The sequence below is a fragment of the Gadus macrocephalus genome, chromosome 16 (assembly GCF_031168955.1).
Source record: "Gadus macrocephalus chromosome 16, ASM3116895v1".
Taxonomy (NCBI): domain Eukaryota; kingdom Metazoa; phylum Chordata; class Actinopteri; order Gadiformes; family Gadidae; genus Gadus; species Gadus macrocephalus.
Window position 1 is genome coordinate 22,617,637 of NC_082397.1, and position 27,740 is coordinate 22,645,376.

Sequence of the window (27,740 nt, forward strand, 5' to 3'; positions counted from 1 at the left end):
ATCAGCTTACACTCTGTGTGTGTCTGTGTGTGTGTGTGTGTGTGTGTGTGTGTGTGTGTGTGTGTGTGTGTGTGTGTGTGTGTGTGTGTGTGTGTGTGTGTGTGTGTGTGTGTGTGTGGGGATAAAACAACAACAATGGTCTCTTTTTTTGATACTGGGACCATTGTGCTTTTGCAGGAGCCTTGTGGGAAGGTGATGATAGCAGGGAGATATGGTTGAATGGTTTATACTGGACGTGAAGAGAGAAAGGAAACTGGAGTCCAACAGCATAGTTACAGTGCATTATAGACTGCATGTTTCATGTAACAGCATGCAGATGGAGGATTATGCGTCAGTGATGACTGTTGGTGATGACTGTTCCAAGAAACCAACCTACCTTCACATGGAATGCAGACAGATAGTAAGTTGGCAAGAGTTTCAAAAGAAAAGGCTGACTAATACACCACAATATCTTTTTCAATTTGCATCATTATTCTTTCCGTTTCCCAAACACAACCTCTGAGTTTGACTTGTTTCGTAGCCTTACCCTTTTCTCCAAAACAGTGACTCACCGAGGTTTGTTTCTATTTTTTCCATTTCAGATAAGTTAAAAACAAAAACAAAGTTCCCACTAGAGGGCGTGACCTTCGCAGCGGAGTCATTCTGACTGAGAAAACACACAGACTTTCACTTTAGGAAAATATTTTATTAGAGCTTAAATAAAAGCTCCCCTCTGTGCGGGACCGGGTCCCCGCTCTGCGTCCCTGGTTGATGAGGTGATATCAGCGGGGGCGACGCACTGAGCTCAAGAACAGGAACCGTGGCGCCACAAGTTGTTTTTTAGGTGCAGTCGCGAGTGTTACTTTACCCACTTACCTCAGATACCCTTCCTCCATCTCCACCACAGCAAACGTTTACCTGAGATAAATGGACTCCTTGACTTTCAACTCTTTTATCTCCCTGCTAATGCTGTTTGGTGTCCCTACTTTAATCCAGGGCCTCTCATTTATACACTCAAACACACACAAGCACTCACATATCCACACACACAGGCTCTCTGTCGGTCAGTAACCAATGCTGTATCAGAGGAATAGACTTTAATCAATGCCACAAATATGTGCATGCAACAAAAAACACTCTGATGGACGCACACACACACACACGCACACGCACACACACGCACGCACAAAATCCCAAGCATATCCAATAACAGGTGATAACATATTCATACCCATGCTTTCATTTTCCAAATAAGCACACATTGATAGAAATCAGAGAAGCATACATCAGCATATTTCCCCTCACAAACAGCAATAAACAATAGCGTCAACCATTTCCAGTAGAAACCCATTGCAGGAAAACAGCTGAGGGTAGATGGGACACCCATGGAAGCATTCGATGAAATGCATGGCCAGCTAGTATAATGGTTGGAATCATAACTACTCCATAACACGATTGAGGCTTTTACATAATAGATGATGCCTATCAAATCATGTCATGCAAATTAAGGGCTTCTTGTTTTATGGACCAAGTGGGATCAATGTAAATATCCGTGTGGATGGAACGGAGGGAGAGTGCAGAACCTGAAGTCAGTATTTGAGAAAACCAGTTTTATTAGTTCTGAAAACATCTTTATTAAATCTTAATCGATATATATATAGATAGATTTTTTTTTTAAATTGAACAAACAGTCACACTTATATTGAAAACAATAACAGGTTTAAAATATTGCTGGCATAAGCTAAAATAGAATACAAAATCTGCAACACATTTTACAAAGACAACTTTTACAAAAAGTAGAAAATGATGCACACCTCGCTTTCAGTTCATAATGTGTTTAGTATTTTTTATGTGTTCTAGGGTTGCTTAAAAAAAGTATTTAAAGGACAATCTTTTGCAATTACCCGAGGTTTTCAGATCCCACTGCGTGTCTTACGTCTGGCCTTCCACACACATACACACACACACACACACACTGGTGCACATGCACACAACTCTCCTGCCGTGTGCATGAAGCTAACTCACAGTTTGACTCCTCTATTCTACAACTAGCCACAGTCGTTTTCTCGCATGCAACTGAATGAAGATAAAATTACCTATTGTTTTTGCACAAGCAAAACGTATTGAAGTGCTTCAACACTATGCTACGACATTCACGCTAGCACATATTAGCAGGAGCTGTTTAACGACGGCCTCAGTCGCGCTGGCTGGGGGTTCGTAAAATCCATCAGAATTCCGAGCACAAATTCAATCCGGTAAAGGGAAATGATGGCACACGGGTTGGATAAGAGAGGTCAGGGACAGAGTGGGCCGTCGTCTGACTCACCACTGAAATAACGGCCGCTCCTGGGTTTCAGAGGGCTCATCATCCAATCACAGTTCTGAGTGTCTCCCCAGGCCCTCGTGTAGGTCTGGCTATGTGAGATTAAGGGCTAGATAATACGAAGGCTAATAATCTCTGTGGTACAATAAATAACAACAAAAACAACACATTTTATCACAGCCTTATTTTCGGAAAAAAAAATGATCACCACATGAAGGGCTTATCGTTATGGGACCTTGTGGTCTACCTGGTCATCAAGTCGCCTTCCTTCATCAGGGTTGATGACCCCCCAGGTCACATTTCCACCGAGCAAATAGAAAACACCACCTTTCCCCTTCAGAGACTACCAGCCTCCTGACCCAACCACCACCTTTTACACACATCCCACTCCTCATGCGAGTAGGGTTTTGCATAGGGAGTCCAATTATTACACGCTGAGTGTTCTACAACGAGGAAATTCTGAAAATGGGCACCTTTCCCTGCCTGACTGCCTCTCTTTGTCCATTTGTTATGCCCGGGCATACCGCTGGCCCGGGCCGCCCCCAGAGCGCTTAGGCCCGTCCTATGTCTCACCGGACACACCTGGGCCTTCCCCATTCCTTCCTCTCCCTCCTGTCTTTCAGTCTGTGTGTCTTTGTGTCTGACTCCGCCCACTCCCTCAGTCAGAGTCCCCGCCCACCTCCTCGTCAGTGCTCCTCTCGTCCTCTGAGGAGGAACTGGGCTCGTTGGAGCTGGCTGTGGAGATCATGCCGTCCGAACTGTCCATCTCGAAAGACGACTGAGACACATACAGGTGGACCGCCCTCGATGGGTGGCTTGCACACGAACATTCACACACACAGGGCACAGAGTGTGGCGCACACACGCACAGATACACAAACACACACAGACACATGGAAACAGGCACACACACACACACACACACACACACAAACTCGACACACGAGGGGAAGGACATACAGAACACACAGGCATACACACACACACACACACACACACACACACACACACACACACAAACACAAACATCCGTGACACATGCACACACAGAAGATTACAAACATGCACATGAACAGACACACACAGAAAAGGGGTAAGGGCAACGTGCACAACTCACAAGGACAAGAATATGCGTCCATGAGAAGCACATGAATAATACATGCACAATCATGTCAGCACAGCACATGTTGCAAAGGGAATATACGGACACACAAAGACACACATAGACACACAGACAGACACACACACATACACACACACAAGCATGGAAAGTCGGTTAGATTCACAGACGGCACAAACAAAATTCTGCCTAAGAAAAAGTTTTAAACTTCCACAAAACCTTGTAGGTTCAAAATTTGTGATCAATCTCAGGTGTGGCTCTATTTTTTGGCGTTGGCAGGAGAAATAATCCTATAGAGATGCTAGGCAATGAAGCCGGAGCCAGTTGACTGTGAACATGTTGGATATAACACTATACATTGGACATGTTATTAGGTATGATTTGCATTGAACATGTTGTATGTTATGTTGCACATTGGACATGTTGCATGATATGCTGCACATTAACCATGTTGTATGTTATGGTTTACATTGAACATGTTGTATGTTATGCTGTACATTGGACATGTTTTATGTTATGCTGTGCATGTTGTATGTTATGCTGTGCATTGGACATGTGGTATGTTATGCTGTACATTGGAGACCACCAGCAGAGAGATCTGAAAACCCAGTAGAGAACAGAAGAGTCCCACGTACCCAGAAACAAACAAACACAATGTCCTTGACAGAGCAATACCTTGTCTTAACACACACATCACTGAGTCGTCTTTTATAGATGGTGTCATGCAGTCTGACGTACTAAAGACAATGCAGATTTATTTTTGAAACAGTCTGAAAAAGGCTATGGATTTAGCATTGATCAACTGAAATGTGTTTGAGACCAGTATGCTCTGTCTTATCGTAACTTATTGAAATGGTAGGACTGATACACACATTATTTGATAATTGTATCATTGAAAATTGAAAAAAAATAAAATAATGATACATACACAAACATACACAGACTACAATGAAATGCAGAGAAACAAATACAAATACAAACAACAGGAGGTCCAACAGTTATACTTGGTCTTTACATCCTCGGACAACAGGGAAAGTGCTTTGTATGCTCACTGCTTATCTATGGACGTTATCGATTCAAATATAAAAAAAGGAGCAGGTTATGCAAAAGGAACTTCAATATTAGCTTTAGATTTTCCAACGATAACGGTTAACCAATTTCAGTGTTTTAAAGTATACAACCTTATTGCCTACCCTCATTGTGTTAATAAAGTAGCTTGAACTGGTGTGTTTGTATTTGGATATGGATTAGGTTGGGTTGTAAACAACAACAATGTTGTTTACAACTACTGTTGTAAACAACTGTTGATCCATATCCACAAGACGTCTAAAACGAACCTAGAAATGGGTTTAGGGGCCGGTATAGTTAAACCGGAGCAAACAAGACTCAAAAGCCAATTCAACACAATTTAACTTTCCTTTCGGGAAAAAATATAAGGCACATAGTAGTGTGGTAAAAGTCTGTTCTGATTCCAGTATTCTGACTATGTATCTACAGTGTTCTACACACACCAAGGCACCTGGTGTGACCAGATAGGCTGGGGGAGGTGGGTGGGGGGTCGGATCAGTTGTAAAGATCACAATAAGAGGAGAAACAGGCGGTGGAATGAAAGCATCCAACAGAAAAGAACATCTCAGAGGAACCAAGAGGGGGAGCACCACATTCCCAATCCACCCAAAAAGATTAGAAATAAAGAGAGAGGGAGAGAGAGATACGCATTCCAATCCCTCTCCTCCGTCATCTTAGAGGCTATGGCTCTCTCCCTCCCTCCGTCTCTCTGTCCCTCGTCCGCTCTCCCCCGCTGCCCCCCTTACCAGGCCGTGGGATCTTTCCTCTCTTTGCGGGGGGACTCCTGGTCCACCTCGGCGTGCCTTTGCCGCGCCCTGTTCTTGGAGCACCTCCTGCAGGACACGAAGACCACCAGGAAGATGACCACCAGGCCGATGGCGCCCCCGATGGCCAGCGCCAGGAGCAACAGCTCAGAGAAGGAGGCTGTGGGTGGGAGGACGGAGAAGGAGGAGGATGAGTGAGCGTGATGCACTGGACCACGCGGAGCGCGGCTGGAGACGATGAAACCCTCTCATTGGTCAAGGCCCCTGATCCATCAGATACAGCACCTGGCCCTGCTCATATCACCTGTGGCTCTGGGCTTGCTCACCGGGAAGTGAGGCATAACCACAAAGACACAGCTTATTGAATTGATGCTGCAACTGCTTGGTTTCATAATAGTGCCGACACTAGTAACTCATTATTTAATACAAAAAATATATTTTCTATTTTTAATTTTATTGCGTGTGATTTATGCATCGTTTCTCATTTCTCTCAGGGATACTTAATATACTTTTAGGTATCCATACTAAATAAACAACGCTGTTTTATGAGCTTTGCACAAATATCTATATCTATATATCTAAATCTAGCTATTTAACTATATTAAACTATATTAACTATATCTATATTTATATCTAAATATATGTATATAAATCTCCTGATATTTAAAACAGGGTTTTCACACATGAACTCAGGTTGAACTCAGGTTGACAATCAGGTCCGTAGATGATCCGGAGTTGCCCTTGCCCACATGTAACACACAACGGGAGATAAGCCGATCCCCGGCTCCTCTGGAGTGTCGAGGTGTCCCTGAGCAAGACGCCTCTCCCTGACAGCCAGCCTGAAGAGCTGGCTGTCACCCTGCGTGGTTGACTCCCCCGTCGGTGTGTGGATGTGTGAATGAATGGCTGTGAGTCGCTTTGGATAAAAGCGGCAGCAAAATCCCCTAAATGTAAAGGCCTCTACGTCTTGGCTGGAGCGGGATGCCGCCAGCGACGTCCCCGCGCTAATAAGGTCGACCGCCTGAACAGAACGGGGGACCCAGGGGCCCCCGGACACGCCCTCACTCAGACCTGTGTGGACGACGCGGAAGCGGATCTCCCCGGCGTTGCCGTGGACGTCGGGCGGGTTCTTGATCTGGCAGCTGAAGGTGCCGTTGTAGGTGAACTTCACCTCCCGCACGATGATGGAGGCGTCGCGGCTCATGATGTCCCCGGCCCACACGGCCCGCTTCCTGAAGCGGCCCTCCAGCGGCGGGTACGCCTTCATGTGGTAGTAGAAGACCTGGGGGGTGCACGAGGGGGAGAAGGGGGATGGGTGGGAAGGGGGGGCCGTGGGGGTCCACAGGTGTGGGTTGGATGTTTGCTGATCAGAAGAAATATTGATGTTGTTCTGTAGACAAGCGAAGGAGGCTTTTTCTGGTCTCCTTCGATTACGCTTCCTTCTCCCGCAGAAGAAACACACACACACACACACACACACACACACACACACACACACACACACACACACACACACACACACACACACACACACACACACACAGGAACACACATCCGCACAAAGGCACATGTGACAGAGACATACCCACCGGCACACAATTACACACACACATTTATCCACAAACAAGCACACATAAACACACACACACACACACACACACACACACACGCACACACACACACACACACACACACACGCACACACACACACACACACACCCACACAAACATCTATACACACACATACAAACATATATACACACATACACACAGGAACATACATATAGACACAGGAATATACATACACACAAACACACACACATATATATATACACACACACAGGAGCATACATATACACACATACACACACAGGAACACACATATACACACAGGAACATACATAAACACACATGCAAGGCTGCCTCCAGAAGCACACAGGGGAGGTTTATGACTCACCCACTTTTCTCTCACTAGTCTGAGTGGGTGGATGCTCTGTGACACAGTGCGGGTGGCAGATCTGAACTCTCATGCATGTGCACGCAGGCATGAGAGTGCACGCAAGTGCGCACGTGCAGACACACAATGCGCAAGCACAGCCAAACACTTATTTGCGAGCACAAACATACACGCACGCTCGCAGAACTACTGCACACAAACACACAAACAAACACAAACCAACCTGTCAAATGGAAAACTACTGCACACACAAACATACACACACACATAAAGACGCACACACACACACACCCACACACACACACACACACACACACACACACACACACACACACACACACACACACACACACACGTACACGAAAACAAACACAAACCAACCTGTCAAATGGAAAACTACTGCACGCACAAAGACACACACACACACACACACACGGCGGAGGGGGCTCACCGACTCCTCGCGGCCGGGCCCCAGGGGCCTGAAGCTCCAGGAGACAGTGATGCTGTTGAGGTTGATGGAGGCGGAGCTCTGGAAGGTGCACTTGAGCCGCACGTCGGTGCCGTTGACTGCCTCCACATCGGAGGACGTGTACACCTTCATGCCCTGCACTGCCAGCATGCCTGGACGTACACACACACACACACACACACACACACACACACACACACACACACACACACACACACACACACACACACACACACACACACACACACACACACACACACACACACACACACAAAATTGACTATTACTACAAACATCACAACACACATTATTTTCTTCTTTTCAACAAGGCACCAACCGACGTCACCCATCTATTGGCTGTTTGCTATTCAAAACTGTCACTCCTTCCTCTCTATAAAAATAATGCTTAAAGGAGACATATTATGGTGTGTTCCCAACCAGTAAACATAGTATTTGAGTTCCAGAAAACATGTTTTTGAAGCTGTTTGCTGGAAATAGCTTTTAGGAAGAAAAATATCGTCTACCGCTATTCCCCTCTGTTTCAGTCCCTTCAGAATGCGCTGTTTCTGGTGTCTGTAGCTTTAATGCAAATGAGCTGCTGCCCATTGACCAATGAGCTGTCAGACTGAACCACAGCATGGAGGAGAAAGGGTTGTTGCCGTTTGCTGACTCCTGGAGCTCAATATCTATATTATATAGTATAACATAATAATAATATTATACAGTATACGGGTATTTATATAATATATCTAATGTCACGGCCAAAAGCTATGTGCACCTCGGATGATATTATGAATAATAAAGACTGTGTCTGACGTCTCTGGTACTTCCACAAGTACAGAACTTTGGCATTGACTCTCTGAAGTCCACGAACCGCGACATGGAGAAGAAAAGGATTGTACTCCGGGAGCTGAGCTGCCGGAGTGCCTCCGAGCTCCCCGCGCCGGAGCTGCGGCCGCAGTCCGGCAGCTCGGGCGGTGTACTCCGGGAGCTGAACTGGCGCCGAAGCTAGGTGGCAGCTCCGGCGGACGAGCAGCTCCGGCGGACGAGCAGCTCCGGCTGGGGTAGCTCGGCGGCAGTCCGGCAGCTCAGCTCCGGGAGTACAATCCCTTTCTACTCCATGTCTCCTCCTCCCGACTTCCCTTCGGCGGCCGCTCCGGCAGGGTGAGCTCGGCGCAAGAGAAAGGGATTGTACACCCGGAGCTTAGCTGAAGGGCTAGAGCGGAGTTCCACCCGCCAGAGCTGCTCGTCCGCTGGTCCACAAAATGTTAGCGATGCTCTGATTGGAGGGGAGTGGGGAAGTGGGAGGTAATATTCAAATGTGCCCCCTTCCTACGTAGGAGGGGGCGCCGAAACTGACTCGCTCGTTTGGTAGCTGGAGGCGGGCTGCTTCCAGAAATGCGTATCTCACTCAAAAAATCATGTACAGACTTATTTCAAAGTTTGTATGCGTGTGGGAGCACCATCTACCCACAACAACACTCCAAATCCCAGTTTTCCCTGTTTTCATAAAATTTCCCATTTAAGTCAGTGGGTGTTGCTAAAATGGGTTTTTCACTAAATGCATAAACACGCACACAACACCAACACCCACTCAGACATACAAGCATAGGAGCACGCACACACACGTACACACACACACACACACCCAAACACAAACACGGTGGGAGACAGAGCTCACGTCATACAGCACAGACAACACGGCACCGGATCGATAAAGAGACGGTAGAAAACCCACAGAGAACCCAATCCGTTGGAAGGGAGAGACCAACCCTGTTGCCAGGAGACTCTTTGTAGCATTATTTATTGGATGTTTCTTCTGTGTGTGTTTTGGAGTGTTTGTGTGTGTAGCAACATGCAAGCAACTGGGTACTTGCCAACCCTCCGACCTTTACAGAGATAGACTGATGCAACTCAAAGTGGTATCAACGTTCCCATGTCAGTTGCTCCGAGATCTGAAGACCAGATTACTTTTAGTATTGGTATGGGATTCATAACCGCGATTATACAACCATTGGCGGCATTGTCTTCTACCAGTCGAGGAACCTTCACGATAGCCAGTTAGCTTGGACCACAGTGGGATGGAGACGAATGGTTAACACATTCGCTGTATCCTGAGTGGATAATGATAGAGTCCTGACGACATGACTCTCTAGATGCCAAATATATTGGCTGAAGAGTGATTGGTGCTGGAGAGCCGAGAAAGGATATTGCTAGCAATTTAGCCCCCTGGTGATGTGATGAATGGACCTCAAAATGGGAGTCGTGGATGTGAGGGGCTCCAAACCAACACACACACGCGCACGCACGCATGCACGCACGCACACACGCACAGTCACACGCACACACACACTAACACACACACACACACACACACACACACACACACACACACACACACACACACACACACACACACACACACATTTAGGTGTGACACTGGTCAAAGCGAGGAGCTATTGAGGGTCAGTCTCCCCCCGGTGTTACAGGTACTTCATAATCAGGTCATCAGGTTGAAAACCAGCTTTCTCAAAAGCCCAGCAGACCGAAAGCCTCTACCCTCCTTACAGGAGCGCTGCCTGACAACATAAGAGCAGGCTGCTCTGGTGTGTGTGTGTGTGTGTGTGTGTGTGTGTGTGTGTGTGTGTGTGCGTGTGTGCGTGCGTGCGTGCGTGCGTGCGTGCGTGCGTGCGTGCGTGCGTGCGTGCGTGCGTGCGTGCGTGCGTGTGTGCGTGTGTGGTTGTGTGTGTGTGTGTGTGTGTGTGTGTGTGTGTGTGTGTGTGTGTGCACATGGGTTTGGCTGCGTTTAGACTGTCACAGCGCCTACCGATTCCTTGTCGTCATCAGGCTATTTATAGGGTCGCCTTGGCTTCTCACTGCCAACATGCATCATCAAATCTTTTTTTAAATTCTACACACCACGAAACATAAATTAATGTTGACCACCAGTGTCTCATCATAAGAGCAATCTCAGAGAATAGAGTTAATATTGATGCATAAAGAGAGAGAGAGGGAGTCTACGTATTAACCCTGACCCCCCTTAATTACTTAAGAATGGGTTCAAAATGGCTGCAGATCAGCCGATAAAATGTATTTTATGGGCTCAACCCTTGGCCGGGCCACTATAGCTTTATTCACCACACCCTCTCACAGACGTATGTCTCCGCTACTGCGCGAGGGTCCCCTCCCATGTCTGAGTAAAAGTATGCACTACAGACGCATGACGTCAGGACGCTAGAACCGCCCTGATCCTCAGACACAGTCACATTCAATGAATCACCAAATACTTCCATGGGGATCTTGGTTAAATTTTGGTTCATCCATAAACCATTCATTTATTCAGTGAACCCCCCCTCCGAGCTGAGCCTTAGCCGAACCAAGGACCAGGGCTTGTCCAATGCTCTCCATGGGATCAGAAGCAGGCAAACGTAGTGACAGCAAACGCTATCCATGGGGCATAGTGTAAAGTCTAAGGAGCGCTGAGGCGAGTATTAGCTGGGGAAACATCAGCAGGGGTTGGGTTCTTTGGGCAGCGGGTATCAGCCCACAGAGTGCTTCCTGTGGGCCGAGATGGGAGGGTAGATGTGCGGCAGGGTGCAAGTGTTTGTGTGGGTGGACGTTCCATCGCCGAGCCTCGACAGAGCTCTGCCAAGCTAATGTGTTTTAAACGAGTCTGATGAAACATGGGAGGAACGGGCGTGTGTGTGTTTGTGTAAGAGCGGGAGAGAGGAGGGCGGGCTGTAGATGTTACAGCAAGAGAGATACCGCACAACATGGGCGAATATGGCAAACTAACTTCAAATCTGTCATGCTTCACCCACTCTGTACGTCTTGTTCACTGTCCTCTTGTTTCTCGCTCTGTGTCTCTGTCTTTTGAGAGTTATACACACAGGCCATCATAGGCGGAGCCAAGCCGTTAGTGTATTCATTAGGAAGATAGCATCAGGGCTGGCTGAATCAGAGACCATGCTAATGAGCTGCACTGCACGACATGGTGTGTGTGCATGTGTGTGCGAAATTGCGGGAACTTGCAAAAATTGCGGGAACTAATAACGTCACTTCATAACGCTCCCATGGCAACAGGGGAAAATGGCTGCCCTTGTGTGAAGTAAACGCAAAAAATGTCAACTTTCTGCTATGTATACTGTATATATATATATATATATATATATATATATATATATATATATATATATATGTGACTTTGTTGCAACGAAAATGCAGGGATTATGAAATCATGCAAGCCCCGCATATTTTGCACGGAAATCGGCAATTTATGTGGTGAAAGTGCGGCATATTTGAAAGAATGCGGCCCCCACATGAATATGCGGACTTTGGCTGATTATGCTTTGAATTATGCAATCGCATAATCGCGTTTTTCTGGAGGGACTGGCTCATGTGCATTAACACATGCATAGACATTTGCACATATATGTGTGAGTGTCCAATGTATGTGCGTGGGCATGTGTTTGTCCATGTGTTCTTGCATGGGGGAATAGTACACTAGCTGGCTGGTAAGGCATCAATCACAGAGAAACAGGCTCTAAGCATCTAAAGGTAGTGGACACACAGAGAAAAACATGGGGGAGGCAGTGGCCTGAGTGTCTCCTATAGTGTCCACAGGACAGCAGAGATGGATGAGTGATGTTATTAGCTCTGTCGCTTCAGGAGAACTAATATACTATAAACTTGGGGAACATCAATTCTCTGTTAAAGAAAGGGATGGAATGTGGACCGTTTTATAGAGAGCTACTCCCACTCAATGAAATACTGCATTAACACTGTGGTCGTGTGATTCTGTGATTAACGAATTTTTATAATAAACAACCCACTGCAGCGTTCATATCAATGGCTCCTCATCTCAAACTCGCTCACGGCTGTATTAACCTGTGATTCGATTAGGCGATGCTAATGCGGTACGAACAACAACCCTAAAGAATCAACAGTGCTGTGGAAACAATGGCCTTGCACGATGTTAGACGCGTTGATTAGAGTTCGAAACAACGGCTCCTTCCGTTCCACAGGCTATTAGGAATTTAGGTTAATTAGAGCTTTCTGGAGGCAGACTAGATGTATTAATAGAGCGAACAGTCCTTCCAACGCAGTGTGTGTGATTACTGTAATGGGTGCCCCTCCTCAAGCATATAGCCCTCGCTTAATGATTATAAGAAAAAAAGTCTTAAATGTAGATATATGTGAGTGTGTGAGTGTGTTGTGAGCATCGTTGTCATTACCACAGCTATTAGCAGATAGCAGCTGATAGTTGGAATGGGCATGGGAAGTGCAAAGCATGCTTTCACATGCACATGTTTATTAGATGAGTGAGAGATTAGTTGGGCCTCTTTTTGGTTCATGGTGAAGGAAAACCTGGATAAATGGAAAACGGCTGACCTTGGTGTCAAGGAAGATATGAGAGAAAGAGACACCCAGACAGAGAGAGTGAGATACGAGAGAAAGACAGAGAGACAGGGAAACAGGGAGAGAGACAGAGAGAGACAGAGTGAGAGACAGAGGGAGAGAGGGAGAGAGAGACAGAGAGAGACAGAGAGGGAGAGAGAGGGAGAGAGAGGGGACAGAGAGAGGAGCGAGAGAAGGTAGTAAATAGATTAGCAAAGAGGATTGATAAGTGGGAGAGCAAGTGATTGTGAGGGATTGAGTAAATTAGCAAAGGTGTGAGCGAGTCAGTGAGCGAGCGAGCGAATGACCAAATGAGTGAGTGTGAGTGATTTTCGGGAAGCGTCAGTGAGACTGGAAAGACGAGTTTAGTGAGAAACGAGAAGTGAGCGACGACGTCACAGAGGAAGATGGAGAAACAGGCCAACAAAGCGAGGGACTTATGGTGTGTTCCAGATGCCTCGTACACCACCCGCATGTTGCAAAGTGGGAAATCTCCTAGCTTTCTTGAGGCATTTCACAGAGGCACGCCCCCTTTTGGTCATTCCCACTCGGGTTTTGAGAGTCCATCGAGTTCAGGGAGGTTAACCTTACGACTCTGTAAACAAAGATGACTCAGCCCGTAATGAGTGTATTTTTTATGTATTTCTACCACGTTGATTAATTTTAATCAACGTGGTAGAATATTAATATTGATTAATATTGATTTTAAATGCTCTTACACACTTGATTACATTGCTGCTTTATCCGGTCACCAAACTATGGTCACCGTGCAATACAATGTAGAGTTGTGTTGTTTGCTTTCGAGCTGGTTTGCTAAAGAGGCCAATAACAATGACTAGCAAATGACTCACAAGGACAAACAGGAACACTATAGACCTCTGAAGAAGTCTCGACTCCGAGGCTCTTGGTTCCATCGGTTAAATGTCTATGGGAAACAACATGGGGTTTTTGAATGATCGTACATTACAAACTCTGTAGGTGGCGAAGAAGTAAAAGCTGCTCACGTTTTGAACTAAACACTCTTTCCATCTAGATTCCACTTGGGTTTTGGATTGTCGTGCCGTTAATGTAGCATTTATAAACGTTTACTACTTACGGCACCGTACAAAACGTGAGCAGCTTTTACTTCTTCGCCACCTAGAGAGTTTGTTATGCATGATATTTAAAAAAAAACATGTTATTTCCCATTGACATTTGACCGATGGAACCGGAGCCTCGGAGGCGGGACTTATTCTTCTTGCAGGTCTATAAGTGCAACAAGCCAGGATATGACGTCACAAGAGCCACTCGTGTGGGTGGTTTACAAGGCATCTGGAACACACCATTAATCTCCAGCAGCACGACCCAGCCTCTTACCAGATCCTCGCTGAAGATAAGTCGGCCACATTTTCTCTCGAGCACGTCTGTCCATTGCCAATCATGCAGTTAACCAGACCGGTGCTATCCCTGTTTACATCCTGTCTGGCAAGGAGGAGACCACACCCTATAGCTCCAGACACAAAGCTATCACAGCTCATCAGGGCCAAACTATGCTTCCCACGGGGCCTAGACCAGGACGGGATGGGGGCTCGAGATGAGACCATAAGACCCCATCAGCTCTGTGCGACACCACAGGTTCTGGTGTGAGCATGAATGCGCTTCGATGTTACCAGATTGCCATGGCTCCGGTTGTTCCGCCTAACTGGCGCAGAGGGAAGGATCATGGAATGGACCCGTCTTCCTGCCATGTACAGTCCATTGTTCGGGGACATGTCTTATGGCCCTTAATATCCGGATGTGTTTGATGCATCACTTCCTGTACGCACAACATTTCCCTTTGGGATGTAAAAAGGGACCCGATGACATCAACTTCTAGCAGTTAAATATCTAACGGCAGCATCCCTGGTAACAGATGTAATTCAGCCTCTTGGCTAACTCTGAAACATTAATATTTAAGTGTGAACTAACATGTTGAATGATGCGTACTTGCCCAACCAAATACATATTAGATAACGACATAAACACGTGTGTGTGTGTGTGTGTGTGTGTGTGTGTGTGTGTGTGTGTGTGTGTGTGTGTGTGTGTGTGTGTGTGTGTGTGTGTGTGTGTGTGTGTGTGAAAATCTTGTGTCAACTAAAATGTTCAATTTTCACAAGTAAAAGACCATAACATGTCTGAACAGCCAATCAAAAGCAGCGTCCCAATCTGGTTTACCCATTGCCGACTACAACCCTCTTGGGAATTCTCCAGAACAATCGCCTTGACGCAGGTGGTTTTGAGTTATTATATCCATAACTTATGCCATATTAATGACTAGTTACTGCCCATTGTGTTTGGTTGAGTGGGTGTTTGTGTGATTGTGTGCGCACATTCTTTTGTCTCCAAACGGGATTGGATTAAGAGGTTGCTTTTCATTCTGGGTCCTTTGCGGTGGTGCCAACCCTGACCCTATTCATCCATGTACCCTGGCGTCCGTGGTTAGACTTCACCTCCACTGAAACAACATGGCTCAGCTGTCGTATCGAGAAGCAGCCTGGGTATTGAACTAGTCTTAGGTTTCAAATCACGTTTTTCCACATGCCAATGTCACAAACGGCCAAATAAAAGGACTATTACGTCATACATCACAACACAAGTTATTTTTTTCTTTTCAACAAGGCTTGTTGAAGCCTGACATCACCCACCTGTTTGCTATTCAAAACTGTCACTCCTTCTTCTCTACATAATAATACTTAAGACTTGTCAGTGGCTGTTGTTAAAATAGTTTTTCACTCAACTCACAAACACGCACGCATGTGCACACACCCACTTAGACACACAAGTGTGCGCGCAAGCACACACACACACACACGCACCCACACCCACACACACACACACACACACACACACACACACACACACACACACACACACACACACACACACACACACACACACACACACACACACACACACACACACACACACACACCAAAGAGCAGTCATCTCTTTCTGATTTGCTAGTGTTGGCATGAGTCCACAGTGTCCTTGAAAATGTACAATACATAACAATAAGGTGAACTCACCGAACCCTACCCCTCACTGGGCTGTCTGTCAGCGGTCTATGGCCCAGGCTCCGCGCTGCAGTACGGGCTGGATTTAGCTAGCCAAACACTCCACTTATTAGTTGGTCTGCAGCTTAATAATTACAAAGTCCATTCATATTGGATAATATTTGCATTCTCTGAAATTGCTCCACGTTATTTTCCTTTGGTATATTCATCATTTGAATACATTCCCTGTACCTTTTTTAATAACGGCAACATACCTGGTTGCCGTAATTTTGCAATATTTCTGCTCTTTGATGAAGACATTGACACGGGAGGCTAAGATGACTCTGGTTAACATACCAAACCACAACGTTACCAAACACAGCTCTAGTAAACACACCAAACAACATCATTACCAAACACAACTCTATTAAACACACCAAACAACCACGTTACCAAACACAACTCTGGTAAACACACCAAACAACTTTAAAAAACACAACTCTGAGGGGTATTCCACGAACGGAGGTTTAACAAACACAGAGTTAACGCTGAACTCTAGATTGATTGACCCTGTGCCAACTAAACCAGAGCTGTCGGTTCCACTGCACGGGTTATGCATTAGTTCAATCAACACGGGGTTGGTTAACACAGGGTTGTGCGGTTCCACGCCAAACCTATAAAGACGTGATGCATGGATCATGGAAACCCTGATCAAAATGGCGAAACAGGCCGCTTATTTCAATGAAATGGAACTTCAGGTTCTCCTGGAGAGCTATGACGAGGAGAAGGTCATTATCACAAGAAAAGGGAACGCTAAAGCTTCTGCAACCCGGAGAACCAAAGCCTGGCAGCAGATCACTGGCTGCGTAAATGTGTAAGTTAAATGTCAAAAGCATGATCTTAATATTTGAGCCATGAATCTATTATAATCCAAGTAAAGCATTCTTAATCTTAACCTTCCTACCACACAAACCTTTTCTTCAAAAAAATTGTATCGAAGTATAAAAACATCATACAAACTGGTAAGCTTTTCCCAGCATCGTATTGGTATATTTTGTCAGCCCAGCATTTAAATTGTCAAACCATATTTGTCACTCCTGCATTTAAATATGCCCTTTTTTTTTAAGCCAATCGTAAAAAGGCAGACATTCGGCAGACTGGATCTGGCCCTCAAATTGTCTTGACCCCGGTGGAGGAGCTGGCAATAGACAAAAATTCAGGGCGCCCTGGCATGTAGGGGGTACCTGGAGGTACCTCCTCAGAGAGTCAGGGGCAATGTGTACCCCACTGGTTGAATGTAGGTTTTTCTATTTTTCTTGTATTTTTGATTTTGTTTGTCTTCGAAGTAACACAGCGCAAATGTTCCAAATGTTTTTTTTGGTAACTGGGTAGAAATCCTAAAAGTGACAATCCATCAACTTCACAGATCAAGATGGATTACTTCTTGTAATGGAGCCGCCGGCTACGATCGAACATTCTCCACTGGATGTAAACCCGTTAGGACTATTTTATACTTTCTGTTGTAAGCGCCTCTCGGCATACTCAGCCAATATTGCTCTTTGTACGATAGGAGGCCGATGAAAATCTTGGTCTGGACGTGGATGGGTCATCTGAAAGGACTGAGATGCGCTCAGCATTTCCAACATTATAGAGGTCCTCGATTGGTAGGGTTGGCATTGTAAGGCTGGAGAAGGCTATTTAAATATATTAAAGATTTGCGCGAGAATCTATATATCTCCAGCAAAAAGTCATCCGGATATGCCAAGATGTCGAGCCGTGGTCTTATTAATCGCTCCCGGTGGCTCCCGGTGTATTTTCACGGTTCGATATTGCCTCTCATCAAAAGGGCATGCCATTGTGAACACATGAAATCTGCGTTGAACGCTGGTTAAGTACCCAAAATCGGGTTATGTTCCAAACATTACCTGCGCAAAACCTGCTCCGACAGCAGGTTTGATTCAGAGCATATGTTTCTATAGTAACTAACATACCGTGTTCATTTTGGAACAGAAAACCTAGGGTATGCAAACCTAGGGTATGCAAAACTTACCCGGTAATGTGATAAAACCGGCTTCGTGGAATACCCCTCAGGTAAACACACGAAACATCAACGTAACCAAACACAACTATAGGAAACACAGAAAAACAACAACGTTACCAAACACAACTATAGTAAACACACCAAACAACAATGTCAACAACCTCGACTCTGGTAAACACACCAAACAAAAACAGTACCAAGAAGAGACCATTTCCGTCCAGAATATGGTAGCTGGTCAAGCCTTCCTAATTCAGCCTCTCTTGAGAAAGGGAGGTTTCACTTCAGGTCACCACAAATCACAAAAACCTTGGCCTCAGGAAACAGTGTTTCTGCGGGGGCCCTTCCTCTCCTCGTTACACCAGGGGTGAGACTAATTGTCTGTGTGTGTGGGGGGGGAGACCCGGCGAGGAAACCTGAGACCTGGGCCGCAGAGCATCCAGGATGAAGCACTCATGGCCGGCCATTACCCCGTCCTCCACGGGGGGCCCCACAGAGCCCTCTTCTCTCCATTGTCCAGCAGAGCCTTTCTCCTCCAGACAAAGCCTCCCTTGTTCGTGTGGAAGGTGTGGGGGCGGAGGGGGGGACACGGGGGGCTGGGTTCACAGGTAACAGTGGGGGTGGGGGGGGGGCAGGATGAGCACCCTCAATGCAGTGAGAGCGGGGTGGGTCGATGGGACGGGAGCACAGAGGGGGGGAGTGGACGGAAACTGGATGGCGCCTGAGACAGATGGAGCCCCCCCCTCACCTCCCCTCAGGTGGGTACACAGTTTGTTGTTCCACCGTCTAGGGCTCTCACTTGCCTTCCCATGGCGAACAACTATGCCATTAAGAGGACTCTACCTCACACACACGCACACACACACACACACTCACACACAGGTCCTCTCTTTTCCATGCAGACCTAATTTTAATTCATCTGACGGAGGGGAGGGGGGGGGGCTACAGTCACAGTAGCGTGAGAGGGAGAGAGGGGGTCAGATTTAGATCCATCACACTCCTCCACCAACTCCCACCTCCCAGCTGACTCCCCAGCGCCCAGCGGCCCATCACACCACCACTGCTTCACAGGACTACTGGGTGTATGGGGGCCGACCCCCCGACCATCACCATCGCCAGCGAGGCTACATGAGTGTGTGTGTGTGTGTGTGTGTGTGTGTGTGTGTGTGTGTGTGTGTGTGTGTGTGTGTGTGTGTCTGTGTGTGTGTGTGTGTGTGTGTGTGTGTGTGTGTGTGTCTGTGTGTGTGTGTGTGTGTGTGTGTGTGTGTGTGTGTGTGTGTGTGTCTGTGTGTGTTTTCTGCAATAACTCATGAACGGGAGAATACGGCAGTAAATCAAGTCAGAACAAACAATAAAAGCACACAGGGGAACCCAATACATCACATTTATATTGACTGGGGAAATAGAATAACTGCAATATCTTTATAGCAGTTTTATTGCAAAAAAATTAATCAGTGCCGTTTGTGTAATATATAGTTAGTAGGCCAATAAATACAACGTGGTTTTCATCTCAGTGATGCTATGAGGAGGCAACGGGATATTCAGTGGTCATGCCATAATATAAACTAAATGTTGCTACAACATCGCTGAAGTCTAACTTTTAAAAGTAATTAACCATTACAATTCTCTCTCTCTCTCTCTCTCTCTCTCTCTCTCTCTCTCTCTCTCTCTCTCTCTCTCTCTCTCTCTCTCTCTCTCTCTCTCTCTCTCTCTCTCTCTCTCTCTCTCTCTCTCTCTCTCTCTCTCTCTCTCTCTCTCTCTCTCTCTCTCTCATTAGAATGCCTAGCTGTGCGCAGTACCGTCACCTTACTGGAATGAGGAGCGAGCATGATGACTAAAGTACTTTGTCACTTCATATAAGATGGCATAAAGGGATCACCTTCCCAGACGGTGTTCTGATTGAGTGTTCTGTTCAACTTAGGATAAGAAGCCATGCGACGCAATGTGAATGATCAAACATGTAACAACAGGGTAAATACTTATGTGTGTTGGGGACACATTAAAGGCGGGGTCGTCCCATAGGAAATGTTAAGAGTCAGACACTGCCTTTCCTGCATTCTGATGAATTTGTACGCACCGATTTGTGCCTCTTCTGCATCCATGTAAGGTGACATGGTGTCTTTATTTATTTAAGGGAAAACACAAAATACAGACATCAAGACATTGCATTATAAAGCAGTAAAGCTCTCAGTATTGCTTTAAAAGATATATTATCGTGTTTGTGTGTGTGTGTGTGTGTGTGTGTGTGTGTGTGTGTGTGTGTGTCTGTGACTGTGTCTCTGTGTGCGTGTGCGTGTGTGTGTGTGTGTGTGTGAACTAGACCATTGTCTATCATAACCTTTTGTTCAAAATAAAAGTCCTATGCTTCTAGCATGTTTTTATTGAAGAGGGTGGTGCACATCCCCTATGTCAACGGTTCCTGACTGCCTCTCTCAGCCTGTCCCCCCGTCTCCCCCCCCCCCGCCCTTAAGGGGACGAGCTGCTCAACATTTTCCTAATTCATTTTTTTTCAAACTTTCTCTGGAACTGTTGATGCATTTTCCCCCTCGAGACGCCCGATATGGGCGGACCGCCCGGTGGCCATGTTGGGATGTTTATCTTATTCTGTTTTTATCCAAACAGTTTCAGAAACATGTAGCGGGGCCAGAGGAAGAAACAAACGTGCACATTAGGGTCCGCATAGAAATACTTGCAGCTCAAGATGACATCTGTAGCCACAAGAAACTGGGGAGGCGGCTTATAAACAAGACCAACGTGGAAAATTCTCGAAGCACCCATTTTCTAGCATATTGGCTTTGCATGGTGCACACAAACACACACACACAGGGGGGGCGCTAGAGCGCATGTGATGGAATAGACATGTTTTGCTTGAGCTCCTCTCCGATAAATCGAGTTTTACAGGAAAAAAGACTATTTATTGTACAATTCCCACTTTAAGTGCTGCTTCGTACTTTTCTACCGGCACCGAAACAAAATGACCCGTAAAAAGCTGAAAACTGACGGTGAAAAGCAGTGACCACGATACCCGGCTAACTCTCCTAGAGCAACAGGGGCTACGGCTAGAGAATGCTAACAAGTTTCTCAAGGACAAAATAATTGATCTCGAGGCACGCTCTAGACGCAAAAACATAAAAGTGGTCGGGCTACCAGAAAAAGTTGAAGGTGGTCGCCCCACGGAATTTTTCGGCAGCTTTATTAAAGATAAATAAATAAAGATTTATTGGGGGCAGAAAACTTCCCGAAGCCGAAAGTGGTTGACCGAGCACATAGACTGGGATCACAACCGGCTAACGACCCTGCACGCCCCAGAGTCATGATAGCCAAGATCCACAGCTACCGGCTGAAAGAACGGATAATGCGGCTGTCACAACAAAGATACCCGCTTTCCAGACCTCCCGGCGGAGATAATGAAGCGACGCCAGCTCTTTGAGGACGCGAGGAAGAAGCCAAGAGATGCAGGGATTCATCTATCCCGCTCGGCTCCGTGTTACCCAGGGCACCGGTGTCACCAGTGAGTCTGCTCGCTGGCTAATATCGGCTAGCGGGCTAGCTTTGGCTAGTGGGTCTTCGGACCAACTTTCACAACAAACCACGACTTGGAGACATGGGGCCTTATTGTAAGCCAAGCGAAAGTAGCTTTGTGGGCGGTTCTATGGCGATGTTGCTAGTTTACCGGCGCGAAAAATGACTCCTGCGCCCGGCGCAAATCTAAAAAGGGTTGGTCTGAAGTAGCCTAATATAGACCTTTCGGGCACGAATGTGATTGCTGTGGGGGACCACAATGTAATCCTTGATTGGCATCTGGACAGGTCATGCATTTATTGACTCAAAAATCATACCCAATGTAATAGACACCAAATATCACAACATCCTGATCTCGGATCATGCCCCAGCAGCTATTATTCTTGACTTTAAGAGATCCAAGCTGCGAGCTAATTGGCGGCTACGCACTTCACTGCTCAACGACGGAAGCTTTTGTAAATACATGTCGGGAAAAATCACTGAATATTAAGAGACCAATGATACCTCGGATGTCCCTGAATCCACCTTGTGGGAAACTTTTAGAGGGGTCATAAGAAGTTATATAATTTCATATGAAGGGTCTTTAAAGAAATCTAGAGAAAGCCGTTTAAAGGATATTGACTTGGGGCTCTCTTTGCTGGAGATTATTTATAACTTTATTATAATTATACAGAAACACAAATAACCCCCAATTATACAGAAACACAAATCACCCCCAAACTCTGCAAAATATTCTTAGTCTTAAACACGAGTATAACACTATTTTAACGAGTTGAGTCAGTGATCAGCTTCTCAGACTTAAACAACAATATTTTGAATTAGGGGACAAACCACATTCTTTGCTAGCCTGCCATCTCAGAGGGCAACAAGCCAGCAGATCCATACAATAAAATCTAGCAGAGGTGATGCTTTAACTGACCCAAAACAGATAAATAAACGCTTTAAGGAGTATTACCAGGAGTTGTATGAATTCAAAGCTAATGGTGATATTGATGCATGGTTAAAAAAGCAAGACATATCAAAACTAGACAGCGCCTCCCGCGAGGCCTTAAACTCTGAACTGTCCCCTGTAGAAACCACGGATGCTATTAAATTGCTGCATAACGGCAAGAGCCCTGGGCCAGATGGCTTCGTAGTCTAATTTTATAAGAGGTTTGCGGACCAAGTAACCCCGATCCTGTATAGAATGTTCACCCACTCAACCGAAGCGAAAAGGCTCCCACCAACACTGTATAACGCAAACATTTATCTTTTTTTGAAACAAGACAGGGAGGAAACGAACCCGTCCTCATATCGACCAATTTCTATGCTTAACGTGGATTTCAACATTTTCGCAAAAATTCCTGCAAATAGACTAAACGAGTTTATAGGATCCATTATTCACACAGATCAGACCGGGTTCATCCCCAATAGGTTCTCATTTCTTAATGTTAGAAGAGTCCTAAATATTATGTAAAACAAATTTGACAGCTCTTCCAAACAAGCCGTTTTGTGCCTGGACGCGGAAAAGGCTTTCGACCAGGTTGAATGGAGGTACCTGCTCAAGGTGCTGGAGGAGTTCGGTCTTGGGGCCTCTTTTATTTCCTGGGTGCGTTTAATATATGCCCATCCTACCGCCTCCATTCAAACGAACCAGGACACGTCCACATCCTTCGCCCTACATGTCCACACCCTTCGCCACTCCTCTTGCCGTTGGCCATCGATCCCTTAGCTATTAGCATAAGAGGGCACACACTTATAAAGCCAATACAACTAGGTGGGATGGACCATACGATTTCTCTACACGCAGATGACATCGCCATCTTTGTATCCGACCCTGAGAGTTCCGTCCCTCACCTACTCCAGCTAATTAATTATTTCAGCGAAGTCTCGGGTCACACCATAAACTGGCAAAAAAGTGAACTCTTGTCGTTGACAGCAGATCTGGACCCAATGTTCCTAGCAAATACGCAGTTTAAAACAAATTTGATCAGTATAAAGTACCTGGGCATTAAATTATCTGAAAATCCAAAGACTCTTTTTAAGATAAATTTAATGGAAAGGTTGAACAAACTAAAGGAGAACATAGAGAAACAGAGAATGTTACCGATCTCACTTATTGGCCGTGTGAACGTAGTAAAGATGGTCTCCCAGCCGAGATTTCTGTATCTATTTCAGATTGTGTAAATTCGGTGCATCCCTACAAAATATACCATCCTTTGAGTCCTTGCCCGCAGATGATTCATTGTCCAAAATTTTGCTGGGCTCACCGGAAGCTAAAAACCTGATTTCATATTTTGTTGGAATATTTTTAAAACAGCAGGACAAATCTACTTTAAAAATAAAGCAGAACTGGGAAAAAGACTTACACATTGGAATTTCTGACAATGTCTGGGAGGGAACGCTAAAAATCATAAAATCCTGTTCTATAAACTCGAGGCTTTAGCTAATTAAATTTAAGGTCACACTTAGATTGCACTATTCTAAGGTTAAATTGCATAAAATTTTCCCAAATCTCTCGCCTTTATGTAAATGATGTAAGATCGCTGAGGGTACACTTGCTCACCACTTTTGGGACTGTCCAAATCTTTACAACTTTTGGTGTCTGGTATTTCAATGGTATTCTACTGTTTTAAATGTTTCTTTTACTACTTATCCTGAAACCACACTCTTCGGACATTCCACAACCTTGGAAGAGCTGGACCATAATGCTCGCACAATCCTGGTTTATGGCATGGCAATTGCTAAGAGACATATTCTGAAATTGTGGAAATCAGATTCAGCCCCTCAGTTTGACACTTTTTGCCGGTGTGTGACAAACTGTCACACCGGCAACTCTCAGAAATTCGTCGCCATATGGAACCCAGTGCTGCAGCACATCAAGGACTGAAATGTCTGCCCCCTTGGTACCACTTGCCCTGGTGGGTACCTATTTTGAATCCTGCAGTGAAGAGACTATTATAAAAGGACATGTGGAATTTGCGCATCCGTTTATAGTCGGCACGGTACAAACTAAATCAGTTCATAGCTCAACGGCGAGGTCAACCCGATCCCAGAGAACAGCTTTCTGCTCAGATTCGATTGGTTTCCCGCTCTACACGATGGATCACTGGCAGCTATATCTCCCCCTCCCTCCCGGGCCCCGCCCCATGCTGCCGACACAGGGAGCAGTCAACCCTCCCTGGGGAGTGTCAGCAGGACAGCTGGCTGACGGTGTTGACCTACAATGTGAGGGAGATTAAAGAGGTGTCGGCAAAGACACACCAAGTGATCCGTCCTGGTAGAACCGGTCAGCGGGCGCATCTGTAGGCTCAGCAGGAATCCAACTACTGGTTGGTTCTATAGTGTGTGTGTGTGTGTGTGTGTGTGTGTGTGTGTGTGTGTGTGTGTGTGTGTGTGTGTGTGTGTGTGTGTGTGTGTGTGTGTGTGTGTGTGTGTGTGTGTGAAATAGTAATGTTGTACAAGAAAAAACAGGGCCGCTCTCTCACTCCCTCCCTCCCCCCCCCCCTCTCTCTGTTAGAGATAAAATGTAGAGAAGGTAAACCTGAAAGGCAGGACAAGCTAACACATGTTACGCTGCAGGCCCACCGGCCCTCCTCCTCCTCGTCTCAGCCGTCGATGGCAGACTCCTGGAGAAAACCCCAGCACAAATAAACAAACATTTATAGGCGCGTGTGCGGGCATTCTTTGCTTCCCTTCGAAAGGAAAACAGCTTTCCTCAAAACTTAGGCTAACGAGCGTTTGTGTGCACTTCCCCGACTCTGCCATCCGTTAAGTCCCTTTGTTTCAGTAGGTGTACCCACGTGGTTTACATGGGGAACACGGCCCCCACTGTAAATGGAACAGCACATCCAGGGTGACACAGGATAGACAAACGCTCTGATATACACAACAAATATATTGATAAACCACAATGACAATCATTTCATGGAATCGTTTAAGTGTCCTTCACTGATTGGCAACCTCAAACTCAAACTCAATAGGGACTTTTCCCAACTGCTGAATATTAACCAATGTAAAGCCACAATCGTGGTGTTGACCCCCTCGCTATCTGATTCACAGCGGAGCGGTCTTCTATAGACCACCAGCCTGAGGCATGCATCAGGTTAAACAACGAGATCGCTTATCGCTGGGAGAAGAGGACCATGCCAATGATGGACATGTTCAATCAATATAATCCACTTAGTGGTGCAGATTAATTCAAGGTTAGGCTACGTGGAGCCGGGCATTATGAATAGCCGATGGAGAGCGGCGCTGATTCGCCGATTGAAGTTCTGCAAACCATTAGCAGTGCTGTTTGGGGAATGAGATGAGTGCCCCCCCCCCCGGGGGTCTTTCCTGTATTGACCTGGTAAATGATTGCCAAGATCCGACGGACATTTCCTAAACAGCGGTGGGACGATCAGGGGAAGCAGGTGGAGCTTTGAGGTGCTCCCCAGACCAGGGATACAGGCACACGTTCAAACGACAGGAAACCAGAGCAGGGTGAAGTGTACAGAGGGAGAAAACAAGTCAGCCCCGGCCTGGTGGCGTCCAACACGGTTATTAAGCTGTGTAGGCGCAGGGCCAGAGGAACGACCGCTTTATAGGTGTGGTGGTGGTAAGGATTTAGAGCCAGCCCGGGACCACAGGGCCAAGGCCACCCCTCCCCATGACGCACTGGAAAACTTGAGGACGTGGGGACAGGGTCCCGGCAGGGCCGTCCACATGTTCATTTTGACCATTTGATAATGGACATGCTGTTGGTTCCCTGTAAGTCCTTGGTGACTTAAAGGGAACTCCATGATGTACAGTTTAGTCCTACTTAGATCTATGAATATCTATATAGAAAATACATTCCTAAAAAATATTTTTACTTGCGATACCTGCCTCTCAAACATCGCCCTAATTTTTCCCAAATGGTAATTCATGAAAAAAAATAAAAATATACATTCAAATATACACAAATATGTATTCTGAAGCAAATCAAGTCGTCAATAGGTCTACATTAGATCACATTTATGTACTGGACGTAGCATTCAGAGAGTGACACGTACATCTATCGTTTTGTTTCAAATTCAAACATATAAACATATTCCCACCACCAACCCGAGGGGGTCTCACCTGAGGCTGCGAGTCCGTAGACGACAACCAAAACGAGGAGTTTGGCGCACATTGGAGAGCGTCTGTCGACGGGCGTCCAGGGATACAAAAAAAAGTCTGCGTCAAGAACCTATGGGTGTCTGTGTCCCCACCAAAAACACCCAAACGGATTCCCCCAAAACCAAAAGTCCTGCAAAGCGGGGAAGCACAGAGACACCGAGAGAGAGAGAGAGAGAGAGAGAGAGAGAGAGAGAGAGAGAGAGAGAGAGAGAGAGAGAGAGAGAGAGAGAGAGAGAGAGAGAGAGAGAGAGAGAGAGAGAGAGAGAGAGAGAGAGAGAGAGAGCGGTAGAAGTTAAGTTGAAGTTTTTCCTGAAGGAGACGCAAGCCCCAGCTCGCCGGCGCTGCTGTCCTCCTCCTCCTTCTCCACCGCCCTCCTCCTTCTCCACCGCCCTCCTCCCTCCCGTCCGAGGGAGGAGCGCTCACATCCACACGCACACAGACATGCAGTCTGTCCGTGCACAGAGGCGGACGGCGGTCAGACCAGTTTTGCCGTCGGAAGTCCTCCGATGGCATTCAACTTGTAGCTTCAGGGTTGTTACGCAATACTTTTTATTTGTATATGCATGAAGATTGAGTTGCGTTGAGTGTTAAAGTGGCTCGGAATGCATTGCCTAGGTTGTCTGGGTTGATTTAGCATCATCATATATCAATGCGTCATCAAAAGTTGTGTTAGAAGCAGGGTGGGTAGGAGGTGGGTTTTATATTAGGTCAGGTGGTCGTTGTCGAATAAAATCTCTGCAACATCTACCGCTAGTGATAGTGATGATGGTCTGCAGCCTGCAGGGTGTTCGGTCGGTGAGACACTGGTGGAAACGAGTGCGTATTCGCTCTATTGAATGTGTGTGTGCGTGCGTCCACGTATGAATGCAATTTGCCTACACGTGATATCGTGAACTATTTGCAATAATTAACTAGGAGATATGTGGGTGGATACGATCAACAAAGAACTCACCACGCACATCGGCAGAATC

The 27,740-nt window shown here is 46.2% G+C and overlaps 1 protein-coding gene across 2 annotated transcripts; it reads right to left on the minus strand.

The window, feature by feature from the left end:
- Window positions 1-14: 14 nt before the first annotated feature.
- On the minus strand, window positions 15-27,740 carry LOC132474027 (myelin protein zero-like protein 2). Of its 2 annotated transcripts, XM_060074432.1 has the most exons (6): window positions 27,722-27,740; window positions 26,731-26,899; window positions 7,663-7,832; window positions 6,326-6,536; window positions 5,237-5,414; window positions 15-3,117 (listed from the first exon to the last, which is right to left on the minus strand). In XM_060074432.1, the coding sequence occupies exons 2-6, from the start codon at window positions 26,780-26,782 to the stop codon at window positions 2,961-2,963; spliced, it is 768 nt and encodes a 255-aa protein (XP_059930415.1). In that variant the 5' UTR covers window positions 26,783-26,899; window positions 27,722-27,740; the 3' UTR covers window positions 15-2,960. The 2 variants fall into 2 exon arrangements, with proteins under 2 accessions (XP_059930415.1, XP_059930414.1); XM_060074431.1 differs by lacking the exon at window positions 27,722-27,740 and having other exon boundaries at window positions 26,731-27,075.